At 41.1% G+C, this 15,546-nt stretch overlaps 1 protein-coding gene across 1 annotated transcript; it reads left to right on the forward strand.

Annotated features, from left to right (window-relative positions):
• Positions 1 to 4,446: 4,446 nt before the first annotated feature.
• Positions 4,447 to 14,457, forward strand: LOC124112863 (cathepsin Z-like). The gene is made up of 7 exons (XM_046473032.2): positions 4,447 to 4,658; positions 8,929 to 9,047; positions 10,397 to 10,621; positions 11,813 to 11,963; positions 12,741 to 12,816; positions 13,477 to 13,569; positions 14,164 to 14,457. The coding sequence occupies exons 1-7, from the start codon at positions 4,480 to 4,482 to the stop codon at positions 14,275 to 14,277; spliced, it is 957 nt and encodes a 318-aa protein (XP_046328988.1). The 5' UTR covers positions 4,447 to 4,479; the 3' UTR covers positions 14,278 to 14,457.
• Positions 14,458 to 15,546: the final 1,089 nt, after the last annotated feature.

A 15,546-nucleotide genomic window follows, 5' to 3' on the forward strand; every position in this document is an offset into this window, starting at 1 on the left:
ATGATGCCGCATTGACAGGACTAAAGATGCCGCGTTGACTGGGCTAAGAGCTAATGGTGCCACACTGACAGGGCTACAGATGCTGCCACCTCCAAACGGCTCGACATCTTGAATGCAACAATGTTATCCTTGTCGGAGGTTGACACAAACACGTACGATTGCCCTGTATATGGACCAAACCTGAACTACCATGATGTGAGAAAGCCACCCACATCATAACGCTACCCCCACCGAATCTGTTTACTTCCTGTATACGCAGTTTCCGGCGTAACGTTCTCCCCGGCGTCTGTTGACCCGTGCTCTTCCATCCCTTCGATCAGAGACCATAATAGGTCTATTATATGGTCTCTGCTTCGATGGAGGAGAAATCTTGTTTCGTCGCTGAACCAGACATCTCACCAACGCAGTTGAGGCAATACCATGTGTTGACGACACCAATGCAGTCGTTGTTGACGATGTTGTCGACTCGATATGACGCGTCGAACAGGACGTTCGTATACCTGCTGCTCTTAAACGGTTTCGTAGGGTCCGGTCGGAGATTTTGCGCTGTCCGTGTATTTGCGATGCGGTTGAGGTGGCTGTGGTCGCCCTTTCACGTAGGTGGCGCAGTCGGATGTAGCGATCTTGGGCGGGGTTGGTTACTCTTGGTCGTCCCGACCTTGGCCGATCACGTGTTGACCCATGCTGTTGAAACGGATCCCATAGCCGTGCTAGTATCCAAGGTATTTTTATGTTGGTAAAATACGGTAATTGTTGTTGATTACCAGGATGGCAATTCGAGTACTTCTTCGACCTAATTACGGTAATCCCCTCGTTTCTGGTGCTGACGCTCGGGGACGAGCGAGAGGTACAATGTAAGTACCCGAGGGCCTTGGATTTATTACCGTAGTTACTCCAACAACTACAAAGAGTGATCTTCGTTCAACAGCTTTTATTCACTCTAGTGTTGTTGGTCAACCCACTCTATGGTCACTTGATAATTACGGGACTTCGGCCGCAAGGCTTCAATCCCTAGTCAAAATACTGGAGGTTTGTATGTTTCTTTTCGAATATTAGAACGCGACCACAGTGTTCAAGTGGGATCCTCCAGCCGTCCCGAACCTCCCGTTTCCTTGTCTTTTTACTCCCGACTTCCGTCATGGCCTTACTCATTTTTTCCATTGTCATTGGCCATCCACCTATCTCCCCTGACATTAGGTCGTCCTAGCCCACTCTTGTCTAATCTCTAGGTTCTTTTTAGGACGTGTGGTAATGTGACCGTCTTGACTTCCAGAGTCTGTACTGTCACCCCCCAAACCATATATGAATCCGAGGGCAATTTCCCCTACGTTTCCTCTCCCAATCTATTTTGTCTTTGGCAACCTGTATGTTCCCTTGTTATGTTACCTTTATTGTTTTGCTCTATCACCCCGACCCTCGACCTAGTACTGTCACCCCTGGTTAACAGTGACCCAGTATGTTTCCTGTGTTCCTCAATTCCTACATCGCCTGCCCTTCCTATATCTTCCCATGTGTTATACCTATTTCTTACTCTGTTAGCCCCTCATCTTGTTTATTTATATAATAACTATGAGTGTCTTAATGACTTGTTAATTACTATTATTTTATCTATTATTTTATGCCTATAATACTAGGCGCTACATTGAAAACCCTGGCTACAGCTGATCGGGATGCCTGCCTGCAAGCGGTCTATGGCGTTGTTTCTTTGCACTTCTGATAATCTTGGCATGTTGTTGAACTGTCACTGTTCGATAGACCCAGATGCCAGGCAATCAAAAGTGCGTGCAGCTCCATGGCCCTTTTGTTAATGCACTGGGTGCGTTTTTTTCGAATCGTACGTGTTTCCCGACTTATGGCTTGCATGACCTTCTTGTGATCATTTTGATCAAGGAAATCTGTCACTGACACAATAACACATTAAACCTCTTCATTTTGCACCTCTTGGTTCGCTAATTTTGCTTTTATTGCTAAAAATATCCGTATTGCGTTTCTTATTTTGATGAGTATATTTTGTGTTAATTTGCAGTGCGTTAACTATGCTTTCTATATGCAGTATTATTCACTTGTAAATGAATGGAGTCAGTTGATTTCGAAGGCCCAAAGGTATCACACGTGCACATGCCAATGGATGGTATACACTCAACATTAATCCTGACCCAAATGTCGTTATATTGAGGGAACAAGTAATATATCAACAGATAAGTTGATCATATCTGCTTTCATATACTATAGATCAAAGGACACAAGTATCATACTTGTCCACTTCATTGCATTATTTTGATGAGTGGCTGCAAGTTAAATGACCCGGCATACACATATACATTATCTACACTGGCCTCCACAGGAGATGTCGCTTGGGTGAAATGTACAGATTACATGATACTAAGAGCATATGAGTCAAACTGATTTTAGGAAACGAGTGTCAGAATTCTTGTATTTCCCGAGCGAGAGCGATGGTAATACATGACTCCTTACACGAGATTCGTAAAGTCAGTAAGAGGCACATGCGAGTGTTATAATTTCCTTATTACCCACCCGCGAAGATCCGGGTGAGAATAGGTCTTCAGCAACCCATGCTTACCGTAAAAGGCGGCTTTGCTTGTCGTAAGGGGCGACTAACGGGATCGGGTGGTCTTGGTCGCTGACTTGGTTGATGCATATAATCGTATCTCGATTGCGTGGATCGATGCTCATGCTATCAATCACTGCATTGTCTGGTCCAGACTCGATTATTTACATATCGCCGTCATATAGCTGGAATATTGCTGAGTGTGGACTAAACAACAAACAAATCTTTATTACCCAGTATTTCTTGGTTCTTTCAGATCCACTTTAGAAAAATCAGAGACCATATATCGGTATATGATCCCTGGAAAAATGCACTGATCACGACCGCAATCTCAGAACACCACGAACCCGTGAAGATCCGGGTGAGAATAGGTCTTCAGCAACCCATGCTTGCCGTAAAAGGCGACTGTGCTTGTCGTAAAAGGCGACTAACGGGATCGGGTGGTCAGGCTCGCTGACTTGTTTGATTCATGTAATCGATCCCAATTGCGTGGATCGATGCTCATGATATTAATCACTGGAGTGTCTGGTCCAGACTCGATTATTTACAGACCGCCGTCATATAGCTGGAATATTGCTGAGTGCGGCGTAAAACAACAAATCAACCAACCAATCAGAACACCACAATTGTCGAAAAAAATCAACAGTCTTAAGCTATGACTTTCTAGTCTTTCTAGTGTGACGTCATTCCGACCTTACGTCACACTAACATTTGAATGACATCGACAATGGCATCTGGAGGTCCTAAACAAAACACTGATTAGCGTATGGGGGGTATTTTCACTGGAGCACATACAATTTTTATGAACTCAGTAATTCCTACTGTACTAAATTTCTAGCCCTATACAAGCAATACGAGCACCTTGGAGTGAAATTGCATCATAATGCTTTGCCTACCATTGTGACGTCATTAGTTACCACTGCGACACAATGAAATGACATCACTAATTTCTCTGCTACTGAAGCCGGCTCGTTGTACTTTTCACACGCAACATTTGACGATAGAGGAGAACAAAAAGACACGCGGTTGAGATTCGCTATGTATGCATTCATAGTTCATACTTCATTCGCCACACATGATTTCTTTCGTATATATTGTTTTTTTCGGAAAGGGCCCTAAGCCATACACAACAGCCTGTTTGAGACAGGATATATTTATTGGTCTGGCTCCCAGACATACAATTTCACTAAAATGTAAGAGTGAGTGAGTGAGTATGGTTTTACGCCGCTTTTAGCAATATTCCAGCAATATTACGGCGGGGAACACCAGAAATGGGCTTCACACATTGTACCCATGTCGGGAATCGAACCCGGGTCTTCGGCGTGACGCACTAAAATGTAAGAGCAAAACAATTTGAGTGTGGTGCGTGTGTATGTGCGTGTGGTTTGTGTGTTTGTGTATGATGTGTGTGTGGTGTTTGTTTGTGTTTATTTGTGTGTGTGTGTGCGTGCGTGCGTGCGTGCGTGCGTGCGATATCAAACACATTAGGCTCCAGGGATGGAAATGTACAAAGAATACTAATATCCATCCCCTTCTGTCTCAAAACGAAAAGTTACCAAGTTTCAGTACATTCCGGAGATCTATATAAGTCTTACATTGTCTAAATGTGATATTGTAACTATGCCGTTAAAGATATATATAAAACAAATCCTCGTGAACGATCATGTCCTGCATCTAGGTCGTTGTACAGTAAGTATGAAACTATATTTAGACTCCCTATCATCATATCACTCACATTTCACGTGACCCATCACATGGTTTGTATATATTATGTGTGTTAGGTCGACCTCATGGCGTATCCATCAAACTGTGACGGCGAGGGGCGAACAAAGCCGAAAATACACGAATGGTTTGTATCACGTGGTAATGCCTTGTGAGGCCCATCATGTGACTTCAGAACAAACAGCAACATGGCGAGGGAGGTTGTGGTTGTCTTAGCCCTCGTGTGTCTATCGTGTTTTGCAACTGCGTTTGAATGGAAAAGGAAAGGATTTGTAGAGTTTATGGAGATAGAGGAAGCTGAAGTCCCTAAAAAGACACATAAATATTGTTTTCATCCCAAGTTCAACCAAGGAATCAAGAACGTGAAGTGAGTATGCTTCGAAGCCATAATCTATTCATTACTATCTTGTTCTCTTTGTTTAACCACCCCCCCCCACCCACCCCAACTCTAATCATTAACCCACGGATCATTGAATGTGAAACATCCATAGCGCCCCTACCCTTACCTCTGCAAAATATCGAACTTAGAAATTTCAACGATATTGTTTTAATTCACCTGTGATCAGCTAGATCTGTCTCACTTAGTTTAAAAAAGTCTTCAACATCCGCGTGTAGTGTTGATTACGTCATTCGCCAATGTTTTCTAAAAATAAAATTTCACGATTGGGGGGCCAATCTATGTCTAGGCCAGCAAGTAGTATTTTAACTTGCCCTTTGTGACACTGGGCTCTGAATTCTGTTATTTGGGTAACCAATACCTGTTATCAAGTCTTGGCAAGAATGGCATTCAGATGTGAAACATATGGAAGATAATTTGTCCATTGAGCTTCCGTATGTCCATTGCTAATCACCTACCAGTGCCAATAAACTGTTGGCTTCCTTTGTTAAGTTTCCACCTTTGTTATCTTATTACTTTTGTTGTTCTTACAGATACTGGTCACCGACCAGTTATTGCCATTTTGTTCATGTTATTTAAGTTGACTACCAATAACTTAAAGGGGCACTGATCTAACGCAATTCCCCAGGGACTGGTTGTTGTCTTTGTTATTGTTTTTTCCCAGTGAGTACCCGGATGTATAGCAGAAATCTAGACTAGTTCGCGACCTCTGCTGCGCCATTCGTAAGTGCATTAGTCACTTTTATGGGTAGTAATAAGGGCGTATGGTCACATTGATCAACAAAATGAAATACAGTTTTCGAGATAATAAGGAAATGTAGGTATCTTTGCGGGTAGCATCGGTAATGGTGACGAAATTTTGATAAGTCACTTGCTTGGTAATTTTGCGATTTTCGTTTACACTATTTTGACTTGCAACACAAAGTAAATATTTCACCTGAGCATTGCTTTTTTTTATAGTGTGTATAGTTTTTTACTGTCAAAATGTGTAACATTTTCAAATTTATTAAATGCCTAAATATTCAGTTCTTTTACAAAGTGACTGAAAAACATTTCCATCTGTATTATTATGATAACGAATTCCAAACATTTTGGTGTTTAATGTCATCACCAAGAGACTGAAAATGTTACCTTGAAAAGTACATTTCTATGTTGTTTGGCTTCTAATCCGACATAATAATCTGTTGTGATGTTGTTAGGCCCTTTTGATCGTCTTAATCAATTTTAGTCAATCTGAAGAATTTCCCAACCAAGACGTAGAGGAACAAGAATGAATCAGTTCAATGCTACAGCGAATGAAGGAAAAACAAAATGCAAATACCATAATTACAACCTACCAAATTTATGTGTATAAATTTTGGGCAGCTTCCTTGTTCGAGGAATGTATCCGTGAATATCCACACAAAGGAACAATATCCCACTCGTCTGCAGCTGTACAAAAAAACTTATTCGATGTCACGTGTCTCTGTAACAATCAAATATTTTTAAAGATATATATCGTTTCAGGATATTATAACCCGTGTTCCTTTCTCAGCTGATCACTTAGATTGTTTCAGGTGTTTCACATAGGTGTCAAGTCTCAAGGGTTGGCTGAGAAAGCCCACGTGACAACTATTTTCATAACGTCCACGGTTCCTAAAAAATCCATTGAGTGATAGATAACAATGAGCAATCAATCAACGTATTATTAGTTAACCCTTTGAACAAAGTATGTTGTTTTTACATCGACACTTCACGCCATGATATGAGTGTATTCCCTTTGTTTTAGTAAACCTAGACATGTAAACACTCCCTTTTGACATATCCACTCAATCAACGTATTTTCTGTTAATCCTTTGATGACTAGGAACGATCCGTTGATTTACAAAAAAAGTAAATGAACTGATCATTCATCTCTTGCTGGGCTGCCACGTGCATATTACACAACACACATTTCACCTCACTTCAAACCTGGATTTAGATTGAATAATTACCCCAGACACAATAAATGCCAAATCGGAACCTTTGTCAGGTAATCTTAGTGGTGCTACCACTAATTGTACCTGTTATAAATTCATTAACTGAGCATCAAGTGAATGACGACAAATACACAAGTGTAGGGTTATACCAGAAAACGTGGATGACAACAAGGGGGTAGTAATCGTATTATCGACACAATCCGAAATCCGAAAATGCTTTCACTGCATGGATACTGCATGGGAAAAAACAATAACAAAGGCAACAACCAGTCCGGGGTATTGCGTTAGATCAGTGCCCCTTTAAGTTTTTGTGAGACTATGAGCAAATGCACTTATTTCTGTCCGTGGAATAAGATTCAGTTGATTTCTGTTGTAATGCTACGATATAGAATCAAAACAGTGGAAATAGAACTTTCCCGTTGACTTAAAGTACTAGTTATCACCATCGTCTTAACAGCACGTTATACAAAATAGTAAATTCTTTTAGTATCTCAGGTATCACACTCAATTGTTTTTATACATCAAAATGAATGAAGAATGCTATTATCATGATTATCAATTTGTCGTCTGCAAACTGCCAGGAACCAATATTCCCCAAATTCGATCTACACATACTTATCCCTAACACTATGTACTGTGGATTTCGTGATACATGTATATACAGGCTATGCATTTATGTAAAACAGCTCAAATGGGTTTCAGAATTGTATTTTGGGGAAGAAATGACAGACAGATAGAAAGCAATGACAGAACTGAAAATGCATCATCATGTTGTTTCATTTATATTTTCACATGACTTTTCTAAAGTTGTATTTGAGCAAGGTGATTATGGTGTGTGTTTTTTTAATTTTCTCACAAGAATCTGTTTTGTTCATTTTCGGATGAAAACAAGCAAAAGTAAAATGAGATGCGATCATGTGAGCTATAACGGGGAGTTGGTGATAATTGGTCCTCGGCGACAGCATTTATTCTTTTGATGAAGGCAAGAACATATACTCTGAAATGTTGTGCTCCTCATAATAAAGAAGTTGACATCCATAAATTCTCGTCCTTAATACCTGTAACTTTATAAAGACTGACCCTAGTCTTCCATCATTTATCAAAATGTTTGTCTTCAGCAGGTTTCAATTTCAACATCATCTCTAACGCGTTTAAGCTCCATGTGGGGGTAGATGAGTAATCCTATCTTGACATGGTTGTGATACTGATAATTTGCTGATACAGTAATTGAATTATCAGTGCAAAATTGTCTTCTTGTATGAATCCTATAATGATTTGACATAAAACTACATCCCTGTTAAGTACTTGCACACTTATGATAGAAACTGTTAAATGAGACTGTTATGATTATCATCAATTTAAAATTTTCATGAACATATTGTTAATTAATGTCTTTTTATTGTTGATTTCATTGAGAAAGCAACTGTTGACCCGAACTTGATAAATATTGTTATACAATTCATACATTACTTTATTACTTCTTGTTTATGAACTTGATGCATTGAATACAATAAACCATCTTGATAGTGTTAAACAACCAACAGATGATATATTTTCAATGTTTTGGGGCGGTCGTGGAGCCTAGTGGTTAAAGCGTTCGCTTGTCATGCTGAAAACCTGGATTTGATTCCCGACATGGGAACAATGCGTGAAGCCCATTTCTGGTGGGTGCCACCAAGATAGTGTTGGAATATTGCTAAAAGCGGTGTAAAACCATACTAACTCAATCACTATCAATGTGTTTTGTTGTTTGGTTTGGAAACCAGGAGGGCGAGAGATCGATGAATAAATTCCCCCATGTGTGTATATCTGTCTCAGTCCATGAAATTCTGGGTTAGAATAGGTCCCTAGCAACCTAGTGGTAGTTAGAGTCTACCAAATGGATCTGGTGGTCAGACTCATTGACTTGCTCGATTGGTTGGTTGATGTTGAACGCCGCACTCAGCAATATTCCAGCTATATTACAGCGGTCTGTAAATCCAGTCTGGGCTAGACAAGCTAGTGATTGGTATCATGAGCATCAACCCACGCAATTGGGATACAATGACATCAACCAAGTCAGTAAGTCTGACCAGCTGATTCTGTTAGTCGCCTTTTACAGCAAGCATAGGTTGCTGAAGACCTATTGTACCCCAGATCTTCTAAGTCGACTTGCTTGATCATACCCTGATGACATATCGATCACTGGATTGTCTGTTCCATGCTATTTACAGACTGACAAGGTAGAATGTCACTGAGTGCTGCGTTAAACAACAAACCAACCAAACAAATGTCTGTTTCAGGACCTACCCTCGTCCTCATGAGTACATGGACATGGCCTCCCTGCCCGAGGCTCTGGACTGGAGGAACGTGAACGGCACCAACTACTGCAGCACCACCCGGAACCAGCACATCCCACAGTGTGAGTGCAGGATTAGCACTTAAGTATTTTACCTGGGAGAGAAAAATCTCCCCTGGTCCAAAGCAATGAAATTTTTGGGAGTGTGATGAGATTAAGGGGAGCGTGTTGAGATTTGGGGGAGCGTGATGAGATTAAGGGGGAGCGCGATGAGATTAGGGGGAGCGCGATGATATTTAGGGGAGCGTGGTGAGATTTAGGGGAGAGTGAGATTTAGGGGAGTGATGAGATTTTGCCAATTAATCAGATTTAGTCCTCAAACAGTGGAAAGTTCTGTATTTTGATTTTTACTATTTGTGACTGGAATTATGATGCAGATAATGTTTCTAGATAATACAAGCTGCATGTATGTGTGATGCCTTATGCTTCTACCCGTGAAGATCCGGGGTAGAATAGGTCTTCAGCAACCCACGCTTGTCGTAAGAGGCGACTGACGGGATCGGGTGGTCAGGCTCGCTGACTTGGTTGATGCATGTCATTGTATCCAAAATGTGTGGATCGATGCTCATGATATTAATCACTGGATTGTCTGGTCCAGACTTGATTATTTACAGACTGCTGTCATGTAGCTGGAATATTGCTGAGTGCGGAGTTAAACAACCTGAAACAAACATTGGCTGGGAGTATTTCTAACTTACTGTGTATTGGACAGTAAACAGTAAACAAGCAAGGCTGGGGAAATCATGACTCCCAAATTTAGAAAATGACTCCCAAAAATATGTGTTCAGTCTTAAGACTTCAATTAAGTCGCCATGATTCACTGTGCAGAGTTACATCCCTTGGACACGCCAGAAACCAATGATTGTGGGTTCACCCCGATTATGTTTCTAGGTTTGTCAGCTCGATACCCATGTTTGTGGGTTTCACCGAAGTGGTAAACGTCTGAGACCTGCATCACTTCGGGCTTTCCTCCCACAAAGCTGACACGCCATGATGTAACCAGAATACTGAAAACAGCTGCGTTAAACCTTACTCACTCAATCATTTTTACAAGGCTATGTGTAGCAATAATTTTGACTCTGTAGTCGGGCATGTAGGTATACATTTCATGTTACCAGCCACGGGAGAGCAGATATTTCATACTCTGGGCCTGAAACTACATTAACTTACCAGTCCCTATAATGATAACATATAGTAAAACCCTTATTAATGGCACATTTCTACAAGTTCTTTTGATACCTTAACTATTGGGCAGTTTGACATGGACAACAGGAGTTTCTAATGCTGCTTGGACGGACAATATGTGAAGCCCATTTCTGGTGTCCCCTGCAGCGATATTGCTGGAATATTGCTAAAAGCGGCGTAAAACCAATCTCACTTTAATGCTGCTTACTCTTAGCCTTCAATTTCAGACTGTGGTTCCTGTTGGGCCATGGGTTCTACTAGTGCTCTGGCCGACCGCATCAACATCAAGAGGAAGGGTGCTTGGCCATCCACCTACCTGTCGGTACAGAACGTTATCGACTGTGGCAATGCAGGCTCTTGCGAGGGTGGCGGGGACCTGGGGGTGTACAGCTACGCCAACAAGAATGGTATTCCTGATGAGACTTGCAACAACTACCAAGCCAAGGACCAGAGTGAGTGATAGAGCTACCACACTTGTTCTTTTGTTGTAAATAACCCTACTCAGCAATATGTGGCCAGATGAACCAGTGATTAGTTATGTGTGCAACGATTCATGTAGTAGTACACATTCTTTTCTTTAGGAAAGTTGGGGGCGGTGGAGTAGTCTGAGGGTTAAAGTGTTCGCATGTCACACTGAAGGCCCATATTCGATTCCCCACATGGATACAATGTGTGAAGTCCATTTCTGGTGTCTCTGTGATGATGATAAATGCAGCATTAAACTCACTCAATACCAATATATACTGCTCAAAAATTGTTAAAGAACAAAGTAACATTCTGGTGTTTTGTTTTGAGAAGCATGTAACTGGAATATTGCTGACAGCTGCTTTTAGCAACAGAGCCTACTGACCTTTGAGTTAGGGGTGTAACAATTCACCACATTTTCTGGCAATACTGCCATTATACGAGTATCACATCAGCATGATCATGCGGTCATGCATCAATAAACCAATATTTGCAGGGGGGATTGAACAACGAAGTTATATATACACTCAGATGGGCTTGCTCCTTTCAATAATTACTGGCCCTTCTCCAAACTCAGAAATTTAGAACTCCTTACCCCAAAAGGTCATTTCCTGCCCTCTGAAATCTTGGCTTCCATTTGCCTCGTTTCTTGGTTATTTTATGAGGAAATGAAAATATTATTGCTGGTTCCACCAAATTGATCTTTGAGCCAACCATTCACACGTCCTCATCCCCCCTAAATGTTTAAATCGAAATTACCTCATTCATACATTGTCATAGCAGTGTTCAATTAAAAAAATTAAATCTACAGAGACAAGGAAGGAAATTTTGACAGGCCATCTACTTTGTTTCAGCAAGCCTTTGGTAATTTTAACTGGCTATCAGTTAAATCGACCCCTGATTTGTATACTACTCAACTTTTGTCGTCATGCTTAATTATGCACTTGACATGAGAAGCATGGAAAGATAAAAATAACCCTGTCAGTATGAACGTTAACACAAAAATTTGATTGTTTTTGTATGTACGAGAGCTACTATAAGGTGGGTGTACCAAGCCTCTGAAATGTTTTATTTGGGTTGCTATTCACGTCCTTCGCGTGTCGAGCTATCATGTGTCAACGTGTGTGATGGTATACAAGCGAAGTATAGAGTTGCAGCCCTGTGTTGATCTGCTTCAGAATGTGTGACGTTCAACCAGTGTGGAACCTGCACAACATTCGGGGTGTGTGCCAACATTCAGAACTATACCCGCTATAAGGTTGGCGACTTCGGCAGTGTCAAGGGCAGGGAAAATATGATGGCCGAGATATCCAAGAATGGACCCATCAGGTAAAGCTTCATCCTGGATTGTTTTTGTTTATTTATGCGAACTCAGCAATATTCCAGCTATATGACGGTGGTCTGTAAACTTCCGAAATATGGAGACACAATCCAGTGTTTGACATCATGAGCATCAATCTGCTACTGGAATACGATGACATGCATCAACCAAGCTAGAGAGTCTGACAACTAAATCCCGTTTGTCGCCTCTTACCGAAGCGTAGTGCCACCAGTGGCTATTACGAGTTATGTCCCTCCTAGTAACCAATCAGATGCCACCTCTCATATCACTTGCATTTGCTTCACATAAAATGGTGTCTCCCAGTGAAGACGATCTGAGCGATAATCAAGATCTATATTGATACGAAATGGGTCTTTCTTCTTGAAAAGAGCACCTTGATTAAACATGAGAAGGAAAATATCTGACTTCGAGTTGCTTGTAGAAATGCCTTGCAAATCCTGCAATTGACCTAAATCTGCACATAGGTTTACTAACAAGATGTCTATTTTGTTAAGCAATTTTGATGACTATGCATAGACTTGTTAGTCCAACCAATATACAACATAATTCCGGCCTAGATTGGCAAGGATGGAAACTGGACTTTTAAAGTCAGTTAACTCCCTTGCCTTGGGGGGGGGGGGGGGGGGGGGGTGGGTGGGGTTTAGCATGATAAAACTGGTCCAGTCAGACAGCCCGCGCACATGCAACATTAAACCCTACTTCACCTCACCTGATCAGGCTAATTTTTTGTTCATTAGTAATGGTAAGAACTCGTTACGTTTCAGCTGTTCCATCATGGCCACCGACAGCCTGGAGAAGTATACTGGGGGAATATTCAAAGAGTTTCATCTTATGAACATGGTGAGTGTTTATCACTGCCCATCGGGCCATACCTCATTCTCAGATGTCACAATGGGTGGAGTGGTGATCATATTTCTAGGAATGAAAAACAAATAGGGCATGGTTAAACAAAATATTTCTGACATGAGATCATTGGTTAACATGCGTAATTTTTAAGCCTGGAAATCACCTTAATATTTTTCATTGTATGAAACAATCTTTTCAAAGATTTTCAAAGCACAACAATTAGGTGTGTCTGTAACCTGATTGTGGATTCAATTGAGTTAGGTGTGTCAGCACCATATGTATGTGTGTGGGCTTCACTAAAGTGGTGATAACTTCTGGCTTTCCTCCCACATCAAACAGCCATGTGATATCAGAGCTCCAGATAAGCTTCTGGTGTTTTGGGTATCAGTAATTCTATCTGGGTATTCAAATTTTGGTTACCCACTAGTTTTTACACATGTGGGTATTCAAGTTAAATATCAAAAAACACTATTCATCTAGTCCCTGCAAACTGGTGTCGTGTGGCTTCGAGAGCTTTATAGGACTAAAAAATAACATGATACTTCCACAAGAAAGTGTGATGGCAAATGATCATGATGTAACTGTCATCGTGGAGTTTGGCAAGGTTGACAGAATGCCTGTTTATAACTTCAATATAATTTTTATATGTTTCAGCCTAACCATGTGATCTCGGTAGCTGGATGGGGTGTTGATAAAGCATCAGGCCTGGAGTACTGGATTGTCCGCAACTCCTGGGGAGAGCCATGGGTAACTAGACTTCTCATTCTAACTAACAGTGGGGCTGGACAGCTCTGAATGGTTATTACCCATGCAAGGAGGCCATGATGAGCTAGGTCACCTGACGATCAGAGTGTGTGACCTACTTGATTGTGATTGGGTTATCAGGCTGTCATCATATCAAAATTGTGTCAGTCCGGACAAGCAATCCAGTGCATGTTTACAGACTGCTGGAATATAGCTGCCAGTATATGGCTGAAAGTGGTATAAAAAAATACTCATGTAAAATGGATAGCTTTATTTATATACCTCGGAGGACAATTGTTTCTTTGTTGTTTAACGCCACACACAGCAATATTCCATCTATATGGCGGCGGCATGTAAATAATCAAGTCTGGACTGAAAATCAAGTGAATGACATCATGAGCATCGATCTAGGCAATTAGAATACAATTACATGCATCAACCAAGTCAGTGAGCCTGACTATCCGAAACCGATTGATTTATTCACAAGTGAGCTTTCGACTCTTGTGACTGTCAATTTTGTTTATTCGAGGAAAAATTAATTTCTCTTCCAAGGAAAAGCCATGTTTTGTGGCTCACTAACTCTTTCTGCTTTTTCAGGGTGAGCATGGCTGGTACCGTACAGTGACCAGCAAGTACAAGAATGGAGAGGGCAAACACTACAATCTTGGTATAGAAGACGGATGTGCCTACGGTGACGTCATCGTGGCCTGAACATCATTCCCGTTGTGTTCATACAGCCGCAGTACTTGCTAGAAACTATTTTACACCTATGTTTTAAGATGTTTTTGTAACTATTCCACATTGTCTTACTATCACATTTTTATTGAAGATTTTTTAGACGGCATTCCTGAATATTTGAAATCTGCTGTGATATTAAAGGTTTACCAGTTTTGTGTGTATTTTGTTCATTATTTGCCTGGTTTAAAAGCCAGGGTTTCATACTACTTCAGGGCCATATATATCCTCCTTTCAAGGAACGTGAAAGGACACATTAAAGTAGCGCTGTTACTATCAAAGCATGGGAGGGGATTGATAGTCAGGATGTCCTGGTACTTATGAAACTAATTTGAAGGGCAATGAACCACTAATTTTATTGCTGTGATATTCAAGTGACCTTATTTAATGCATAACTTCCGGTTATGTCATGTGTACCTGCCACTGCACTAAAGTGTGACAATAGTTATTTCAGATGTCTAAAGTTGAGGGGTGATTGATAAGTATTGAGCTTCACATAGAAATAATTGGGTAATAGTGAAATGTGTTGTAGACATAACATGTTAAGAGGTATATCCACAAATTGCTTTCCTTAAATGAAGTTGGTTTCGGTGACTTTTGAAAGTAGACCATCTTGAGGAATGTACATTGATCAAGTACTTGCAGATAAGGGCTTTACGCCAAAAGCAGATACGAACACTAGGGAAGGATTCCCTTTTCTTTGCCATCATGAAGAGGTGGGCAGGAGAGAGAGAGATTCCCTTATCACAAACTTTGGCAATGAAGAAAGTATCAGCTACTTGATAACCTAGCTGTTAGAAGCTGATTGAGAAAGGTTCTTGCAACAATTTGTTTCTATGGCGGTGGGTGAAATGTGGTTTAACATTGCGTTCTGTGCATGTGCACACTTGTTGGGATTAATGCCAATTTAATAGTGCTAGACCACTGAGATACCATGCAGCAGTTTAACATGAATACCCCACTCAGACAGTGCAGTCCTCATTTTTAGTCCCTTAATGCAGAGCGCCATCTATGGATGAAAACTTTCACCACATTGTTCTTGGATGCCCCAGGTGTCAGCATTGAGGCCTTCTGAAAGGGTGCACCGTGTGGCAATTACAAGAAGCTGCACCTTTGTGGCAAGACTAAGAGGCTGGGTAGCCATGGTCTTCCACCAGCACAATGTGCCAGTGCACAAATTAGTCATTGCCACATGTGACCTTTGAACTGCTTTAGCACCCACCTTATAGTCCTGATCTGGTTTCT

Source organism: Haliotis rufescens, unplaced genomic scaffold (genome assembly GCF_023055435.1).
Source record: "Haliotis rufescens isolate VD_foot unplaced genomic scaffold, xgHalRufe1.0.p SCAF_19, whole genome shotgun sequence".
Lineage (NCBI taxonomy): Eukaryota > Metazoa > Mollusca > Gastropoda > Lepetellida > Haliotidae > Haliotis > Haliotis rufescens.

Coding starts and splice junctions, on each gene's coding strand:
- LOC124112863 (XM_046473032.2), top strand. CDS start 4,480: ATGGCGAGGGAGGTTGTGGTTGTCTTAGCCCTCGTGTGTCTATCGTGT. Junction 10,622..11,812: donor CTACCAAGCCAAGGACCAGA/GTGAGTGATAGA, acceptor GATCTGCTTCAG/AATGTGTGACGTTCAACCAG. Junction 12,817..13,476: donor AGTTTCATCTTATGAACATG/GTGAGTGTTTAT, acceptor TATATGTTTCAG/CCTAACCATGTGATCTCGGT.